At 39.5% G+C, this 16,404-nt stretch overlaps 1 protein-coding gene across 12 annotated transcripts in view; it reads left to right on the top strand.

The window, feature by feature from the left end:
• LOC106869835 (serine/threonine-protein kinase tousled-like 2) overlaps positions 1-16,404 on the top strand; it is a 221,815-nt gene that overhangs the window by 35,570 nt on the left and 169,841 nt on the right. For all 12 annotated transcript variants that reach the window (XM_089358012.1, XM_089358005.1, XM_089358008.1 and 9 more), the window contains one exon: positions 5,835-5,911. In XM_089358012.1, the coding sequence (XP_089214138.1) occupies positions 5,835-5,911 (77 nt within the window). The remainder of the gene's footprint in view (positions 1-5,834; positions 5,912-16,404) is intronic.

Raw genomic sequence — 16,404 nt, 5'->3', positions numbered from 1 at the left:
GAGCTGGTTACCTGGTTTCCATGGCATACAAGTAACTGAGATCACAGGAATTTCCCCAGAACGGGAGGCCTAGTCTGTCACAGGGTTACTCATTTACAGTTGAGTGGACTGGAGAAAGGTAAATGAAGTGTCTTGTTCAAGAACATGATGCAGCACCCAGTTTGGGGATTCAAGCCATGATCTTAAAATCATAAATACAACACCCTACCTGTTAGGCCATGTGCTTCATCAGAAAAGTACTGATACTAGATAGTATTATAGGCTAATGAATGGTGGGGGGTTGAACTATTTTAGATAGGCGCAGGCATGGCTTTGTGGTAAGAAGTTTGTTTTCCAGCCATATAGTTCTGGGCTCAATCCCACTGTGTGACACCTTGGGCAAGTGTCTTCTACTATAGCTTCAGGCCAACCAAAGCCTTGTGAGTGGATCTGATAGACAGAAATTAAAGGAAGCCTGTCATGAGTTTGTGTGTGTGTGTGTGTTTGTCCTACTCTCTTTACCACTTGACAACTGGTATTGGTGTGTTATGGTCTTGTAACTTAGTGGTTCAGCAAAAGAAACCAACAGAACAAGTACCAGGCTTAAAAGAAAAAGTAAGTACTGGGGTCGAGTCTTTCAACCAAAATAAAAATTCTTCCATGCAGTGCTCCAGCATGGCTATGGTCTAACGACTGAAACAAATAAAAGATGGACTTGAAGATCAATGAATATGATGATGGCAGTGGTGGTGGCAGTGGTTGATTGCAGTAGTGTTGTTAGATGCTTGCACATGACAGCTAGAGTGGAGGTCACTGATGGTGGTGATACGAGTATACACTAGCAGTATGGATGTGTGATTGTAGTATAGGGTGATTAGAATAAAGGCTGGTCATAGGTTATGTGTGGTGGTGGTCTGGATATGTTGAGGGAGACATGCACAAATCAGAATGGTGGAGAAAAGAGGGACTTGAAAATCAATCAATATGATGATGGTAGTGGTGGTGGTGGTGGTGGTGGTGGTGGTGGCAGTGGCTGATTGCTGTAGTGTTGTTTGACGCTTGTACATGACAGCTAGAGTGGAGGTCACTGATGGTGGTGATATAAGTATACAATAGCAGTATGGATGTGTGATTGTAGTATAGGGTGGTTAGAATAAAGGTTGGTCACTGGGTGTGTGGTGGTGGGGGGGAATGCACAAATCAGAATGGTGATATATGGTCTCTAGAACAGAGCTAGGTCATGGTGTTATGAACATGTGTTGGTAGTGTACATTAGCTAGAGTTGAGATAAGCCATGGTAGTCTGGATATGTGATGATAGTTGAGGGAAGCTAAACCAGAGATTAATCAGAGCTGTAGAGAGGTGTGATGGTGGCTCGAGAGAGAGATAGATCATAGTGGTGTGGACACATGATAAAAATTAATGATAGGAACAGACTAATTAATTGCGGGAGTCTATCAATAACTGCATATAAATTGTTGATTAACATGTCGTTGGTAAATGCAACACACTGACGTAATTTTGTCTTCATTGCTGTGTGTTGTGTCGGTCTTGTTTCTCCTTCCATTTTCTCCCTTGCTTCTTTGTTCTATAAAAGCTAGTCTATAGCATCAGAGATCCGCATTGATTAGTTTGAACTCTGCCATCTTGGGTCTCAATTCAGTAATTATTTCTTTAAGGCTCCAGTTTCTTGAAAAATGCTTAACAAGGTACATTTGAATTTAGGAATCATGTTTGACTCTGTGTGTGTGTGTGTATGTGTGTGTGTGTGTGTGTGTGTGTGTTTCTGTTGTGTATGTTAAGCTCCAGTTCAGTCTTCATTGAACAGATGTATACCTCAAAAAAAAAAAAAAGAAAAAAAAAGAGACAAGAAAATGGTTTAGTCTTGCTGCATAGCACCTCGGGCAAGTGTTTTCTACTATAGCTCCAGACTGACCAATGCCTTGTGAGAATTTGGTCAATGGAAACAGTGGAGAAGCCCTCTGTGTGCGTGTGTGAGTATACTTTTGTGTGTGTGACTGTCATTGTATCTGTGTTTGTCTCTCCTCCTACCACTTGACTTGATTGTTGTTGGTTTATTTATGTCCTCTGTAACTTAGCAACTTGACAAAAGAGGTTGACAATATAAAAATAAGCACTGTGATCAATTTGTTCAACATGATTACTTTATTATCAATTTATAACAACTAAAACAATACATATTGGTTTCTAATGTTGGTACAAGGCCAGCAATTTCAGGGGAGGGAGTAAGTCAATTTCATTGATCCCCAGTATTCAACTGGTACTTATTTTATCAAAGCTGAAAGAGTGAAAGGCACAGTTGACCTTGGTGGAATTTGAACTCAGAACGTAAAGTGCCAAAAGAAATTCTGCTCAGCATTTTCTCCTCCAGTGCAGTAACATTTCTGCCAGGTTAATAATCCTTTCTACAATAGTCACAAGGCCTGAAATGTTTGGGGAGGGCTAAGTTGATGACATCGAACCCAGTGTTTTACTGGTACTTATTTTATCAACCCTGAAAGGATGAAAGGTAAAGTCGACCTTGGTGGAATTTGAACTTAGACTGTGAAGACAGATGAAACACCGCTAAGCATTTTGCCCGGCGTGCTAACGATTCTGCCAGCTCACCGCCTTCGGTTTAATAACAATATTGGTTTCCTATTTACGCATGAAGTAAGAAATTTTGAAGGAAGGGTCATGTTAATAACACTGACCCCTGTACTTGACTGATACTTTATTGACCTTAGAGAAAAATGCAAAATTGATCTTGGTGGGATTGGAATCTGGAATGTAAAAAGAAAAACTAAATACTAATGATTCTACCAATCCTCCATCATAAATAAAGATTTTGATGATGATAATGATGCTGCTGTTGATGATGATAAATATGATGATGGTTTCTAATATGATAATAAGAATAACAAGAGCACTCAGAGAGCGCAAACCTCTGCCAAGGCAACACCAACGTCCTCTCAATGATTGGCCAGAGATGATTTTTGATATGAGAATATCTGAAATAAACTCGACTGCTCTCACAAACAAGAATACTAAAAATGAACCAGACCGCTCTCAAAAATTAAATAAACAGGAAAAATAATCCAGAATCCTTGTCTGGTACCAGATCGATGCCAAAATCTAATCAGCTTGTGCCAGTCACGAGGCTAACCATCCCTGAAAGTTTCATTTGAATCCATTCAGCAGTTCTTGAGACATCTTGTCCATGGACAGACAAACACAACTGGAGACAATACCTCTGCCTTCGCTAAGGTGGAGGTAATAATCTTTTGTAACATATAAGACCTGAAATTTTGTGGGGAGAGGGAGCAGTTGATTGCATTGGCCCCAGCACTTGACTGCTTCTTATTTTATCAATCCTGAATTGCACACGTTTTTTGTAGGCATTGTGGTATTTATAACTTGGTGTAGAACTCAATACTCGATGTACATATACTTCAGAATGAAGCGTTTATTGAGTAAAGAGCAGTAATGAGAAAACGAGATAATGATGGAATAAGCAATTATCTTTCGAACTTCATTAGCTAATGAAGGTCATAAGATAATTAATTATTCCTTCATTATCTCGTTTTCTTGTGTGTGTATGTAATATATATATATATATATATATATATATATATATATATAAATAAAATAGACTTCTTTCAGATTTTATCTAAGAAGTCCACTCACAAGGCTTTGGTTGGCCAGGGCTATAGTAGAAGACACTTGGCCAAGGTACCACTCTGGGGACTGAACTTGGAAGTCTATGATTGGAAAGCAAGCTTCTTGTCACACAGCCAGATATGTGCCTTTGTATCCTAATACTGTTTTTTTTTAAATGTCTACTGGATGAGTACTTCTACTTTGTTGAAGTTTTTGTTTATTTATTCAGCATTTCCCCCCCCCCCAGTCTTTGTGCAACCAAACAACATTATAAGGTTTCAATCTTACAATTAAGATGTTTATTTATTGAACTTTTATGATTAAAGACTAAGAATTTCCTTAATTAAAAGAATTTAATAAAATATTTTCATTTTTCTTTTTTTCGTATTAAATGTTACCTTTGCTTTCATGTAGTTTGATAAAATAAAGTACCAGTCAAATACTGGAGTTAATTTAACCCTTTAGCACTTAAACAGACCATATCCAGCCAAAATATTTTCAACCTGTTTTATGCTCAAACTGGCCAGATTCAGCTTCTCACACCTACTCTACAATGTCATTCTAAAAAATTAATAGTTACTTCATCAATATCTCACAGCTACAAGATAATGCATGTGTAATTCAAAACAAATAAGTGTTATTTCAAGAGTGTAAGCATGTTTTAAGAAAAGTTAGCCATAAGAGGCACCAGATGTGGTGTGCAAGAGAGACAACTGTATTGGTATGGTCATGTGAAGCGTATGGATGAAGATAGCTGTGTAAAGACGTGCCAAATTCTAACCATGGAGGGAACCTGTGGTAGAGGTAGACCCAGGAAGACATGGAACAAAGTGGTGAAGCATGATCTTTGAACTTTTGACCTCACAGAGATAATGACTAGTGACTGAGACCTTTGACGATATGCTGTGCTTGAGAAGACCCATTAAGCCAAGTGAAATAGCAGTCATGGCTGATGCTGGTGTCACATAACTGGCACCTGTGCCAGTGGCACATAAAAAGCACCTTTCGAGCATTGGGCCTCATGGAGGCAAAGTGGCTGAGCTCCTTTTGAGCGTTGGGCCTCACAGAGGCAATGACCGAGACCTTTAGCATTATCGTCATGCTTGAGAAGACCTATCATGCTGAGCAAAATCGCAGTTGTGGCAGATACCGGTGTCACACAAATGGCACCCATGCCAGTGGCACGTAAAAGCACCCATTACACTCTTGGAACGGTTGGCATTAGGAAGGGCATCCAGCCATAGAAACCATGCCAAATCAGGCTGGAGTCTGGTGTAGCCTTCCAGCCCTGGTCAAACTGTCCAACCCATGAATGTTAAAGGATCAGTCAACTATCCCTGCCTCTCCCCCTTCAGGTCTTGTTCTTATCTTAGAAACATTATTATTATTATTAAGATAGCAAGCTGGCAGAATTGTAAACATGTTAAGCAAAATGCTTAATGGTGTTTCATCCCGTCTTTACATTATGAGTTCAAATTCCACCAAAGTGCACTAGGATTGATGTAATCGACTTATCCCTTCCTCCAAAATTGCTACTCCTGTGCTAAAATTTGAAACCATTATTATTATTATTGTTCAGTAGTTTTATTTTTATAACATGCTTTCACTTCACTACCGAGCGCAGCTCTGCGCCTTGGGTATGTGCTGTGGTGCTCTTATGTTTACTGTATTGAAAGTGTTTTGCGTAGAATGTGTGCAGTACCCAGTAGTGCAATTTTCTGTATGTTATATATATTTATATATATATTATTATTATTATTATTATTATTAAGGCAGTGAGCTGGCAGAATCATGAACACACCAGGCAAAATGCTTAGTGGCATTTCGTCCATCTCTACATTCTGGGTTCAAATTCCGCCAAGGTCGACTTTACCTTTATCCTTTTGGTGTTGATAAATTATGTATCAGTGAAAAACTGGGGTTGATGTAATTGACTAGTCCCCTGCCACCAAAATTTCATGCCTTGTTCTTTTAGTAAAAAAAATTATTGTTATTATTGTTATTTCCTTCAAGGTCAACTTTACTTTTCATCCTTTTGGATTTGATAAAATGAGTACTTTTCCAAAATTTCATGCCTTGTGACTATAGTAGAAAGAATTATTATTATTATTATTATTATTATTATTATTATTATTATTATTATTGCTGTTGTTATTGTTATTATTATTTATTGTTGTTGTTGTTGTTGTTTTCAGCCTTCTCTATGGATAATTTACAAAGCCTGGATCCTCGGAAGCAAGAATTACTAGAAGCTCGCTTCTTGGGGAGCAGGGTGAGTAGATGCAAACGTTTTATATTTTACTTTTTCTTTATAAGTCTCAAATTCCAATCCTTCTTTGATTTTTGATGTGTTTCTTCCTACCAATTTATGTTCAAAATCTCTGCAAAGAATTTTGTCGTTGATTATTTGGGGAGCTGTTATGCTGTTCATTAGTAAATTGGCAAGGGTTGCAAAACTGTTGCATTTAATTTAGGTTGTCTTGTGGTGAGGTATTCTATGTATATATGGTAATTATCAGTAGTTCCAAACTATGTAAATGGCACTTTATTCTAGAATTTGGAAGCTACTTAGCCTTTTTGACCTGTCACTGAGACCATCCCTGATTCAACGATACACAGATCGAAATTAATACTTTCCTTAAAAAATCCATGTGAATTTATGTCCCAGACACCAGCTTTTCCTGTCAATTACTACTAAATCTTGATTGAACCAAATTTGTTGCCAGAGCAGCTGTCTGGCTTCCGTGCCAGTGGCACGTAAATAGCACCATTCGAACGTGATCGTCACCAGCGTCGCCTCACTGGCACGTGAAAAAACATTCGAGCGAGGTTGTTGCCAGTGCCGCTGGACTGGCTCCTGTGCAGGTGGCACGTAAAAAACACCATTTTGAGCATGGCCGTTGCCAGTACCGCCTGGCTGGCTCTCGTGCCGGTGGCACGTAAAAGCACCCACTACACTCTCGGAGTGGTTGGCGTGAGGAAGGGCATCCAACTGTAGAAACTCTGCCAGATCAGATTGGAGCCTGGTGTAGCCATCTGGTTCGCCAGTCCCCAGTCAAATTGTCCAACCCATGCTAGCATGGAAAGCGGACGTTAAACGATGATGATGATGATGATGAAGTTGATGAAAGTTTGGCTTTAGTGTAAAATTCGCAAGCCTTTCAACTACATACACCATCGTTTGCCATAGCTATCAGCAGAGAAAGAAAACTACCTGCTCTTCCTTTCTGAAAGAAAATAGTTGGTTAATCTCAGAATCTATGTGACTGAGCACTACATCATCCAACCTCCCCAAATAACAGCTGTCTGACATAAGTCCACCATTTGTCAATGCATGGCCTCTGAACTGGTGCATGCCAGATGGTTTAATCACACTGTATGAATCTTAGCCAGCTTCTGTTGCTGGCAGCTGCAGCATAGCCACAGAGTTTATCTTGAAGAGGTAAAACCCCTCCAGCCTCAATCATTATAGCATAGCCACACCAGTTCCCTACTCATAGGGCCACACACCAATGCCTAACTGTGGATCATTTGCTATTGGGTCACACAGAAAGAATAAATTTTAAAATTCCATTTCTATTTTATTGATTATGACAGTCTGCAGGGTGTTTTGCAATATATAGTATTATGTATGTAATATATACATATTATATATGTAATAATTAAATTGTGTATTATGCACTTTATTCTGTTTTTGTTATGTGGGTACTTCACTGGGAAAATTGTCTTGCATGAAACTGGTCACTGGTGCAACAAATGTTGGGGACAGCTCCTCTAAAAGACACAATTCAGGTTGCCTTTATTGGTTCCTGGCATTGTTCCCAGGTCATCATCTTTCATATTCTTCACTCACCCCTGTGTAGAATGCAAAGATCTGCATTCCACCAGTCTTATTGTCCAGTGAGTGGAGTGCAGGAACATTGCCTGATAACTTTCCAGATGGTCTGTGCCTGACATTGAACTGCAGTTCAATCAAGCAGACACATTGCAGAGAGATTTGTTAGAAAGACAACGACAACACTTGTACATTAAGATCAGTGTCCAGGAATATTTGCAGCATTTGTCTGCCTTGGTACTTGCCTGCACATCGTCAGTCATAGCACCTTAAGGACTTCTTAGGCTGGGCATTTGCCGCAGATGGAGCTTCTGACCAGTGAAAGAGCAAATATTCCAATCTGTTCAGATGTTAGGAAAGGTGCCATGGTTAGGTTGTAGTACATCACCTGACATGATTTTGTGCAAAAAAAGGTTGTAGACAGAAAAAGACTTTTGTGGTGCCTGTGAGGTATATATCCTATGAGTATTTGTGTAACTCAGACAGGGGCAGTCTTTTTGTTTTTTTTTAGAAGTGGGCCACATGAGATATGGCTTATCATTAGACGTGCCACCCTGCTTAAAACATTCAAGATTATGCTTTCTGTTGGTATATCATTCAGAAAGTCTGCTCGTGGTTAGGGTATTTGGGTCACGATGGTAAGGTCATGAGTTTGATTTCCAGAGGTGTATTATGTTCTTGAGCAAGATACTTCATTTCACATTGCTCCAGTCTACTCAGCTAGCAAAAATAAATTGTACGTGTATTTCAAAGGACCAGCCTTATGTCTTTGGAGATTCTCAGCCACTTGTATGTCAATTTCATGAGCAGACTATTCCATCGATCGGATCAACTGGAACCCAAGTTGCCTTAACTGAGAGAACACTTGTTATTAGCTTATGAAGCTGTGTGTGTGTTTGTGTGTGTGTGTGTGTGTGTGTGTGTGTGTGTGTGTGTGTGTGTGCAGCCTCTGATTTTGTAAGGTGCACTTTGTGGATATAGTTTGTCATTGTGTTTTGAGGTTTTAAATCTGGGTTAGTGGCAGTGGTTGATAATGCACAGCTAAAAGTTGATCTATCAGTTCTGGTAGTCAGTGGTTATAAAATTGTAGAGTTGGTAGCTTTTATTACGAATAGGGTGCCCTGGTGATAGCTCTTGTGTTTGATAGTGTTGTTGTTGTTGTAGTGGTGGTGGTATTTTTGTCAGTGGTGGTGATTGTGTTTGAAAGTTGCTGTTGTAAGGTGTACAGTTTTGGATCTAGTGGTAGCGTTCATAGGTGCTGTAGAGGTTGGGTGGTAGCAGTGGGGATAACGATGGTAGTAGTAGTAGTGGTGGTGGTGGTGGTGGTGGTGGTGACGACTTGTGTTTGTAGTAGTCGTAGTAATAGTAATGGTAGTAGTTGTGGTGATGATGAAAGATTTTATTAGCTGTAATGAGTTGAATGGTTATGTTGCTGGTAGCCATGGTGATCTTGCAGGTGTTTTCTAGTTGGTTGTGATCATGGTTTTGCTAGCTGTTGTGTTGCATTCTGTTGCTAATCCCATTCGCTATGTAATCTTGCTAATCTGATCCACCGACTCTGCTATGTTGCTAAGTTTTATTGTGTTGTGTTGCTAATTCTCTTGTTTGTTCGACTCCTTCTCTCTCTCTCTCTCGCAATGTTGCTTTCATTCACATAGTATTCTCGTTGCTGGTTGCATTCATGTTCCTTTCTTTATTTACGTATAAACTGGTGCCTGAATATCTCTGCCAGTGTAAGTATGTGTGTGTGGATGTACGTCTGCATGCGTTTGCATTTTTTTTCCTTTTTTTTGCATGCGTGTATTTGTATGTGTATGAATGATTCTGCGTTTGTATAGATATGTGTGTTCGTACGGATATGTGTATTTGTACATGTGTGCATGTATGCGTGTCTGCATTTTTTATGTATGTCCATATGTATGTGTGCGTTTGTGTACACATATGTGTGTATTTCTGTGCATTTATGTGTGTGTACGAATGCATATGTTTGTGTGTATGTGTCCACGTGTGTCTGCACTTTTTATGTATGTCTGTGTGCATGTACGTGTATGTTTGTACCTATATGTGTGTGTATGAATGCATGTGTGTGTATGAATGCATGTGTGTGTGTGTGTGCGTGCATGTATGTTTGTATCTATATATATATGTGTGTGTGTGTATATGAATGCATGTATGTATGTGTAGTTAGGCTCATCTTTGTGTTTTAATCTGTTGACATACCAACTTAGATGCATTGATGAATCAATATACCACAAAGGAATCTCTGTCTGTCTCTCTGTCTATCGATGATGCTGACAGGAGTGCTGACGGCTGACAACAGCAGAGTAGTGAGGGTGCCGATATAGCAACGGTGACGGCAACAGCAGCAGCAGCAGTGACGGTGGTGGTGGTGGCAGTGGTGGTGGTGCTTAAGGGTGTCTGTAAAAATTGATTCTGTACCATGATTAATTCTCCGTAATTGTCTTCTTCCTTGGTTGAAGCAGGGGTAGGGGGGGGGTGACGGGAGGGGAGGGTTGTTTAAACACTTTATGTACTTACACTTATCCTCCTCCGCCTCATCATACATACACACACACACACACACACACATTCTCTCTCTCTCTCTCTCTCTCTTTCTCTTTCCCTCACACACATAAAGTAGCATAATTCTTTCTTTTCATGTCATCATTCCCTGTTGCAATGCTGCCGCCACTGTCCTCACTGGTACTCTTTCTTATTCAATGCTGGTGTATAGGAATTCTATATTTCTTCATATATATATATATATATACATATATATGTGTGTGTGTGTGTGTGTGTAATTGTGTGTGTGTCTATATGTATATGTATATATAATACAAATAATAAATGAGTATATGCATATATACGTACATGTATGTACATACTTACATCTACCTGTATATATAGATGCATATATATATATATATATATATAATGTATAATGATACATATATGTGTCTGAACTCATCATCATTATCATCATCATCATCATCATCATCATCATCAAGTTTGATCATTTGTAAATGTAGTTTTGGAAACAAAAGTCAATGACCTTGTGCTCTTGAGTCAAACATTCTTCCCTCCCCCACCTCCATACACATGCACACGTACACATACACATAACTATATATATATATATATATATATATATATATCGTTGCTGATCGTACACGCAGTCTGCTGTCAGCTGGAGATCACAATGTTTTTGGCACCTTGCAATAGTATCACTCGTTTTAGCATTGCCAAGTAGCATTGATGCTACCAGAGAATGTCTGGATTCTTTTGACACATACTCCACTATGGTTTTTGCCCTCCCTTATCCATTACAGCTACTTGCCTCTTCTTTTAGCTTCATCTTTTACTTGTTTCAGTCATTAGACTGTGACCATGCTGGGGCACTTCCTTGAAGAATTTTTGCTGAACAAATCGCCCCTTGTACTTACATTTTTAACTATGGTTCTTATTCTGTCTGTCTCTTTTTCTGGACTACTAAGTTACGGGGATGTAAACACACCAACACCAGTTGTGAAGCAGAGTTGGAGAACAAACACAGCCATGAAGACATACGTTGATATGTATGTATGTATATATATATATGTATATATATATATATATATATATATATATATATATATATATATATATATATATATATATATATATGTATGTATATATATATATATATATATATGCATACATACATTGGGCTTCTTCAGTTTCCATCTACCAAATCCACTCGCAAAGTCTTGGTCGGCCCAAGGCCATAGTAGAAGACACTTGCTTAAGGTGTAATGCAGTGGGACTGAACCTGAAACCATGTGGTTAGGACCACACAGCCACATTTGTACCTATAATGTAATGATACCTGCTCATTCTTTGTTCTCTAATTCTATCTCCCTCTCACATGCTGTTATCAGCATGTGAGAGGGAGATAGAATTGGGATCAATGAAATAGGTACCAGTTGAGCACTGGGGTCGATGTAATCGACTAGTCCTTTCCCCTGAAATTTCAGGCCTTGTGCCTATAATAGAAAGGATTATTATCATTTTGTTTTGGCATCATGATACTTCTAACCTGGTGTTAAAGCTCTATATACATCTTGTTCAGAAAGAAGCATCACCCGAGCATGGAACAGTCTTAAGAAATTAAAATGGTAAGAAATTATGTCTTGAATTTCATGGCATAATTTCTCCTCCCTATCATTTAAGTTTTGTTTTCCATGCTGGCTCGGGTTGGGCCTTTTGAGAGGATCTGGCAAACTGCAGGGCTGCGCTAACCTTCAGTGTTAGCTTTGGCATGTTTTCTTATTTCTTTATTGCCCACAAGGGGCTAAACATAGAGAGAACAAACAAGGATAGACAAAAGGATTAAGTCGATTGCATCGACCCAGTGCGTAACTGGTACTTAATTTTATCGACCCCGAAAGAATGAAAGGCAAAGTTAGCCTCAGAAGAATATGAACTCAGAACGTAACGGCAGCCGAAATACCACTAAGCATTTCGCCCGACATGATAAAGTTTCTGCCAGCTCAATGCCTTAAAATGCTTTGGCATGTTTTCTACAGCTGGATACCCTTCCTAATGCCAACTATCTTACAGTATGTACTGCATGCTTTTTTCATGCCAGCTGGCACTAGAGTTTAACATAACCCCCTGGCTCCTCAGATCCTGTCAAAAACCCATCCAGTCCATGCTAGCATGGAAAACAAATGTTCAATGATGATGATGATGATCTCTCACACACACTCACTCACATGCACCCACGCACAGTTCTGTATCAAATATTTTTAAGAAATGCTACTAATATGCAGGGTGGAACCATATCAGGAAGTGGTGGTCAAGCTCAACAGTTGGCTGTAAGATATGGTGGACAGGGGGTGGGGTGGGGACGGTGGAGGAGGTAATACTGAAGGTAGCCATGATGTCTGTTCTGGTGAGGAAGTATTGTGGACAGTTGGGCAATGGGAGTGGGTGGTAAGCATAGCTGACAGTATGAGGTCACATGGTTGTCACATGGTAGTTTCTTGGGAGTGTTGAATCCTGGATACTGTTAGGTAGGAGTGCATAATGTGCATTTGGACATATTGGGTGGTGGACTATCTGATAGGAATAATGGCCATTTTAGGTCTGGCAGATTGGTCACTGTATGGGTTTGGTTGTAGTGTGCAATTAGTGAATGTTATTCATTATGGAAGTCCAGTTCTTAAAAGTATGTTAAAGTGGCAAAAGAAAAAAAAAAAACCCTTACTTCAATGGACTTTTTCATTCATCATTGTGTGTCTGCCAATTTGTCTGTCTGTCTATCTATCTATCTATCTGTCTGTCTGTCTGTTTGTTAGTCTCTCTCTCTCTCTCTCTCTCTCTCTCTCTCTGAGTCACAGTTTTACAAAAGACATACACACACTTATGCAGAGATATATATTATATATATATATATATATATATATATATATATATATATATATATATATATATATATATATAACCTTATAAAAATATAATGTATATACCCTGTGCTACCTCACTCTCTGTGTCTCTCTCCCTTCCTCTTTGTCGTTTTCTCTCTCTCTCGTTTTCTCTCATACACGCAAGCATAGTGTTACTCAAACACTTGTACAATCTCAGAGCTCATGTGCTGACACAATGTTACACACACACACAAACACGCACACACACAAACACACACACACACACACACACATTCATATAGAAGCCTTCATCTGAAACACACGGTATCATAGTTACACACATGAACAAGTTTATACTATATATATATATATATATATATATATATATATATATATATATATATATATATATATATATATATATATATATATATAAAAGCTTATTAAAATGCTCCTACATGTATACAAGTATTCATACACATAACTACCATCTCATTTGTTTAAACACCTACTCGCATACCCTAAACACAAACACAGCAAAGCGCTCTCATACATCAGTGCACACACACACACACACATACATACGCACACACACACACGTTCCTTCTTCTGTCACTATCTCCACATACATATATACATTCCATCTTTTGTCTCACCACATAAACACACACACTTTCTCACTCTACTGCCACCTCTCTCTCTAACATCCACATATATAAATATGCAAACAGTTTGAAGACTATCACTCCATCAACCCCCCTACCCCCCTTTCTCTCTCTCTCTCTCTCTCTCTCTCTCTCTCTCTCTCTCTCTCTTTCTCCAATCAGTTTTAAAATAGATTCACTGTACTTCTCTCTCAATCATTTCTCCATATGTACAGCAGTATTCCTTGTATTACAAATGGAGAAATTTATTAACATAGAAATAGATAAGTTAATTACAAATCTCTCTCTCTCTCTCTCTCTCTTTCTCTCCCCACTTTCTCTCTCTGCAGTTTCCCTCTCTCTCCTACTCTTCTCTCTCTCACTCTCACTCTCTCCCCGACTGTCTCTTTCTCACTCTTTCACTCTCACTCACTCTCATGGTTAGTTGGCAGAGGAAAAATTAATCATCTGTTTTTGTCCTTTGTTTCTCTACTGCCACTCCTCCCCCCTTTTCACCACCACCACCACCACCACCATGATCCCATGACCTGAATCACCACCACTTCCTCCTTTTCCCTTCTCCCTTCCACCACCACCACCACCACCAACCACTCTTGCAGCTATCAAGATCCATAACTTAAATGACCAACCACTGTCACACACCAGTGAACCATCACACCCATAAACAAGCTATATCCTCATCACCACCACCACCACCACCACCACCACCGCTACTACAACCATAGCCCAAACTCTCACCACCTCTGCTGCTACCCTGACCAATCTATCACAACCAAGATACCACTGTCAACTACCACCAGTATTATCACCTCAGGCTTCTACACCACCATCACCATCATCACCAGCTGTACTGTCACTAGGCCAGCAAGTGAGCTTCTACGTGGTTGTTTGACTAGCTAGAAGTAGCAGCCAAATCTTCTTCTGATCATAGAAAACTGTCTTGAAGATTAAAAAGAAAACATTGAATAATGTAGTCCAAGATATACTAGGGGCGGAGGGGGGGGGGGCACCGGATGGTCCCTGCTGGAATGCCTTTGACTATTGGCCTTCTCAATCTAGACTGAACTGGAGCTAAACAACAACAGCAACAACAGCAACAACAACTTGTTCATAACCTTCCATGTTACATCAGCCTTATAGCACCACCACTACCACAAATGCTACCACCACCACCACCACCACCACTGTCACGAACACTATTTTCTTTTATCTAACACTTCTCATACACACGCGCACGCACACACACGGGTGCAGACCCTATCTCCCACTCCTTTCCTAAATTTTGATAGCCATAGAAAAAAAAAAAAAAAAAGGGTCTCTTCACACCTTAGTGTTTGTTGTTGCAGCTGAAAGTTCCTTTTTTAGCCCCATCCATGTTAGCTCTGATTGTGTAGAGCCACGATCAGAGGCCTTCCAGCCATGACCATTCTGGGCTATTTTTTCTTTTGTATATCTAAGACTACATTCTCAAACATGTTCTGTTCTTTCATCGACTTGATAAGTCGTTAAGCCAAATTTCCTATCTTTCTTGTGGCTTATACTGATTTAGAATTTTCAATAGGTGCAGGAGCGGCTGTGTGGTAACTAGCTTGCTTACCAACCACATGGTTCCGGGTTAAGTCCCATTGCGTAGCACCTTGGGCAAGTGTCTTCTACTATAGCCTCGGGCCGACCAAAGCCTTGTGAGTGGATTTGGTAGACGGAAACTGAAAGAAGCCCGTCGTATATATTTATATGTATATATATATATATGTGTTTGTGTGTCTGTGTTTGTCCCCCCAACATCGCTTGACAACCGATGCTAGTGTGTTTACGTCCTCGTGATTTAGCGGTTCGGCAAAAGAGACCGATAGAATAAGTACTAGGCATCCAAAGAATAAATCCTGGGGTCGATTTGCTCGACTAAAGGCGGTGCTCCAGCATGGCCACAGTCAAATGACTGAAACAAGTAAAAGAGTAACCCATACTGGTGATTGTGTTAAATTATAAGGCACTAAAAGAGAATGACTCTCCCCAGACACAACAGTATATAATTATAATAATTGTTTATTTGATAATCTAATAGGTTAGATAGGATGATGTTTATATTAAAATATTACAATAACCAATAATATGTTGTGCGTCTGTAGTAATATTACGATCATGAAATTAGTGTCAGCTTATCTCACTCTTTCTTGTGGAATCCCTGGGAACCTTTTGTGGAACCACAGTTGAGAAACGCTGACCTAGTAGATCTTCTCGCTGCCAAATAAGACTGAACAGATGTGTCAGATATTGTACAACTTCTTCCTGGTCATGCCAGCTGCTTTGTTGTTCCTCAAACTGTATATTCTTTTCTACTCTAGGCACAAGGCCTGAAATGTTTGGGTAGGGGTCCAGTCGATTTGATTGACCCCCAGTACACAACTGGTACTTAATTTATCACCTTGTCCACTTCTGTTGTTATATCACCAGTGTGTGAAACTTTAGTGGTTAAAGACATTTGGCTTGCAATCATAAGATCTTAAGTTAGATTTCCAGCAGCATGTTGTGTCCTTGGGCAAGACACTTTATTTCATGATGCTCCAGTCCACTCAGCTGCCAAAAATGAGCTGTTCTAGTAATTCAAAGGGCCAACCTTGTCCCATTCTTGTCCCGTTGAATCTTTCTGAGAACTACATTCAGGGTACATATATCTGTGAGGTACCCAGCAACTTGTGTTTTAATTTCATAAGCAAGTTGTTCTGTTGGTTGGATCAACTGGAACCCTCATTGTTGTAACTGATGGAGAGCCTGTTATCACCTGTGTTGATGTTCAGTTTATTTGTGACTGGTTTGTTGCCCCATTTCATTGGTAGTTGCTGGAATTGGCTTATTG

This window comes from Octopus bimaculoides, chromosome 9, assembly GCF_046866305.1.
Source record: "Octopus bimaculoides isolate indiv1 chromosome 9, ASM4686630v1, whole genome shotgun sequence".
Taxonomy (NCBI): Eukaryota; Metazoa; Mollusca; class Cephalopoda; order Octopoda; family Octopodidae; genus Octopus; species Octopus bimaculoides.
The sequence above is the reverse complement of the archived record's forward strand: the minus strand, read 5'-3'. Positions and strand labels throughout refer to the sequence as shown.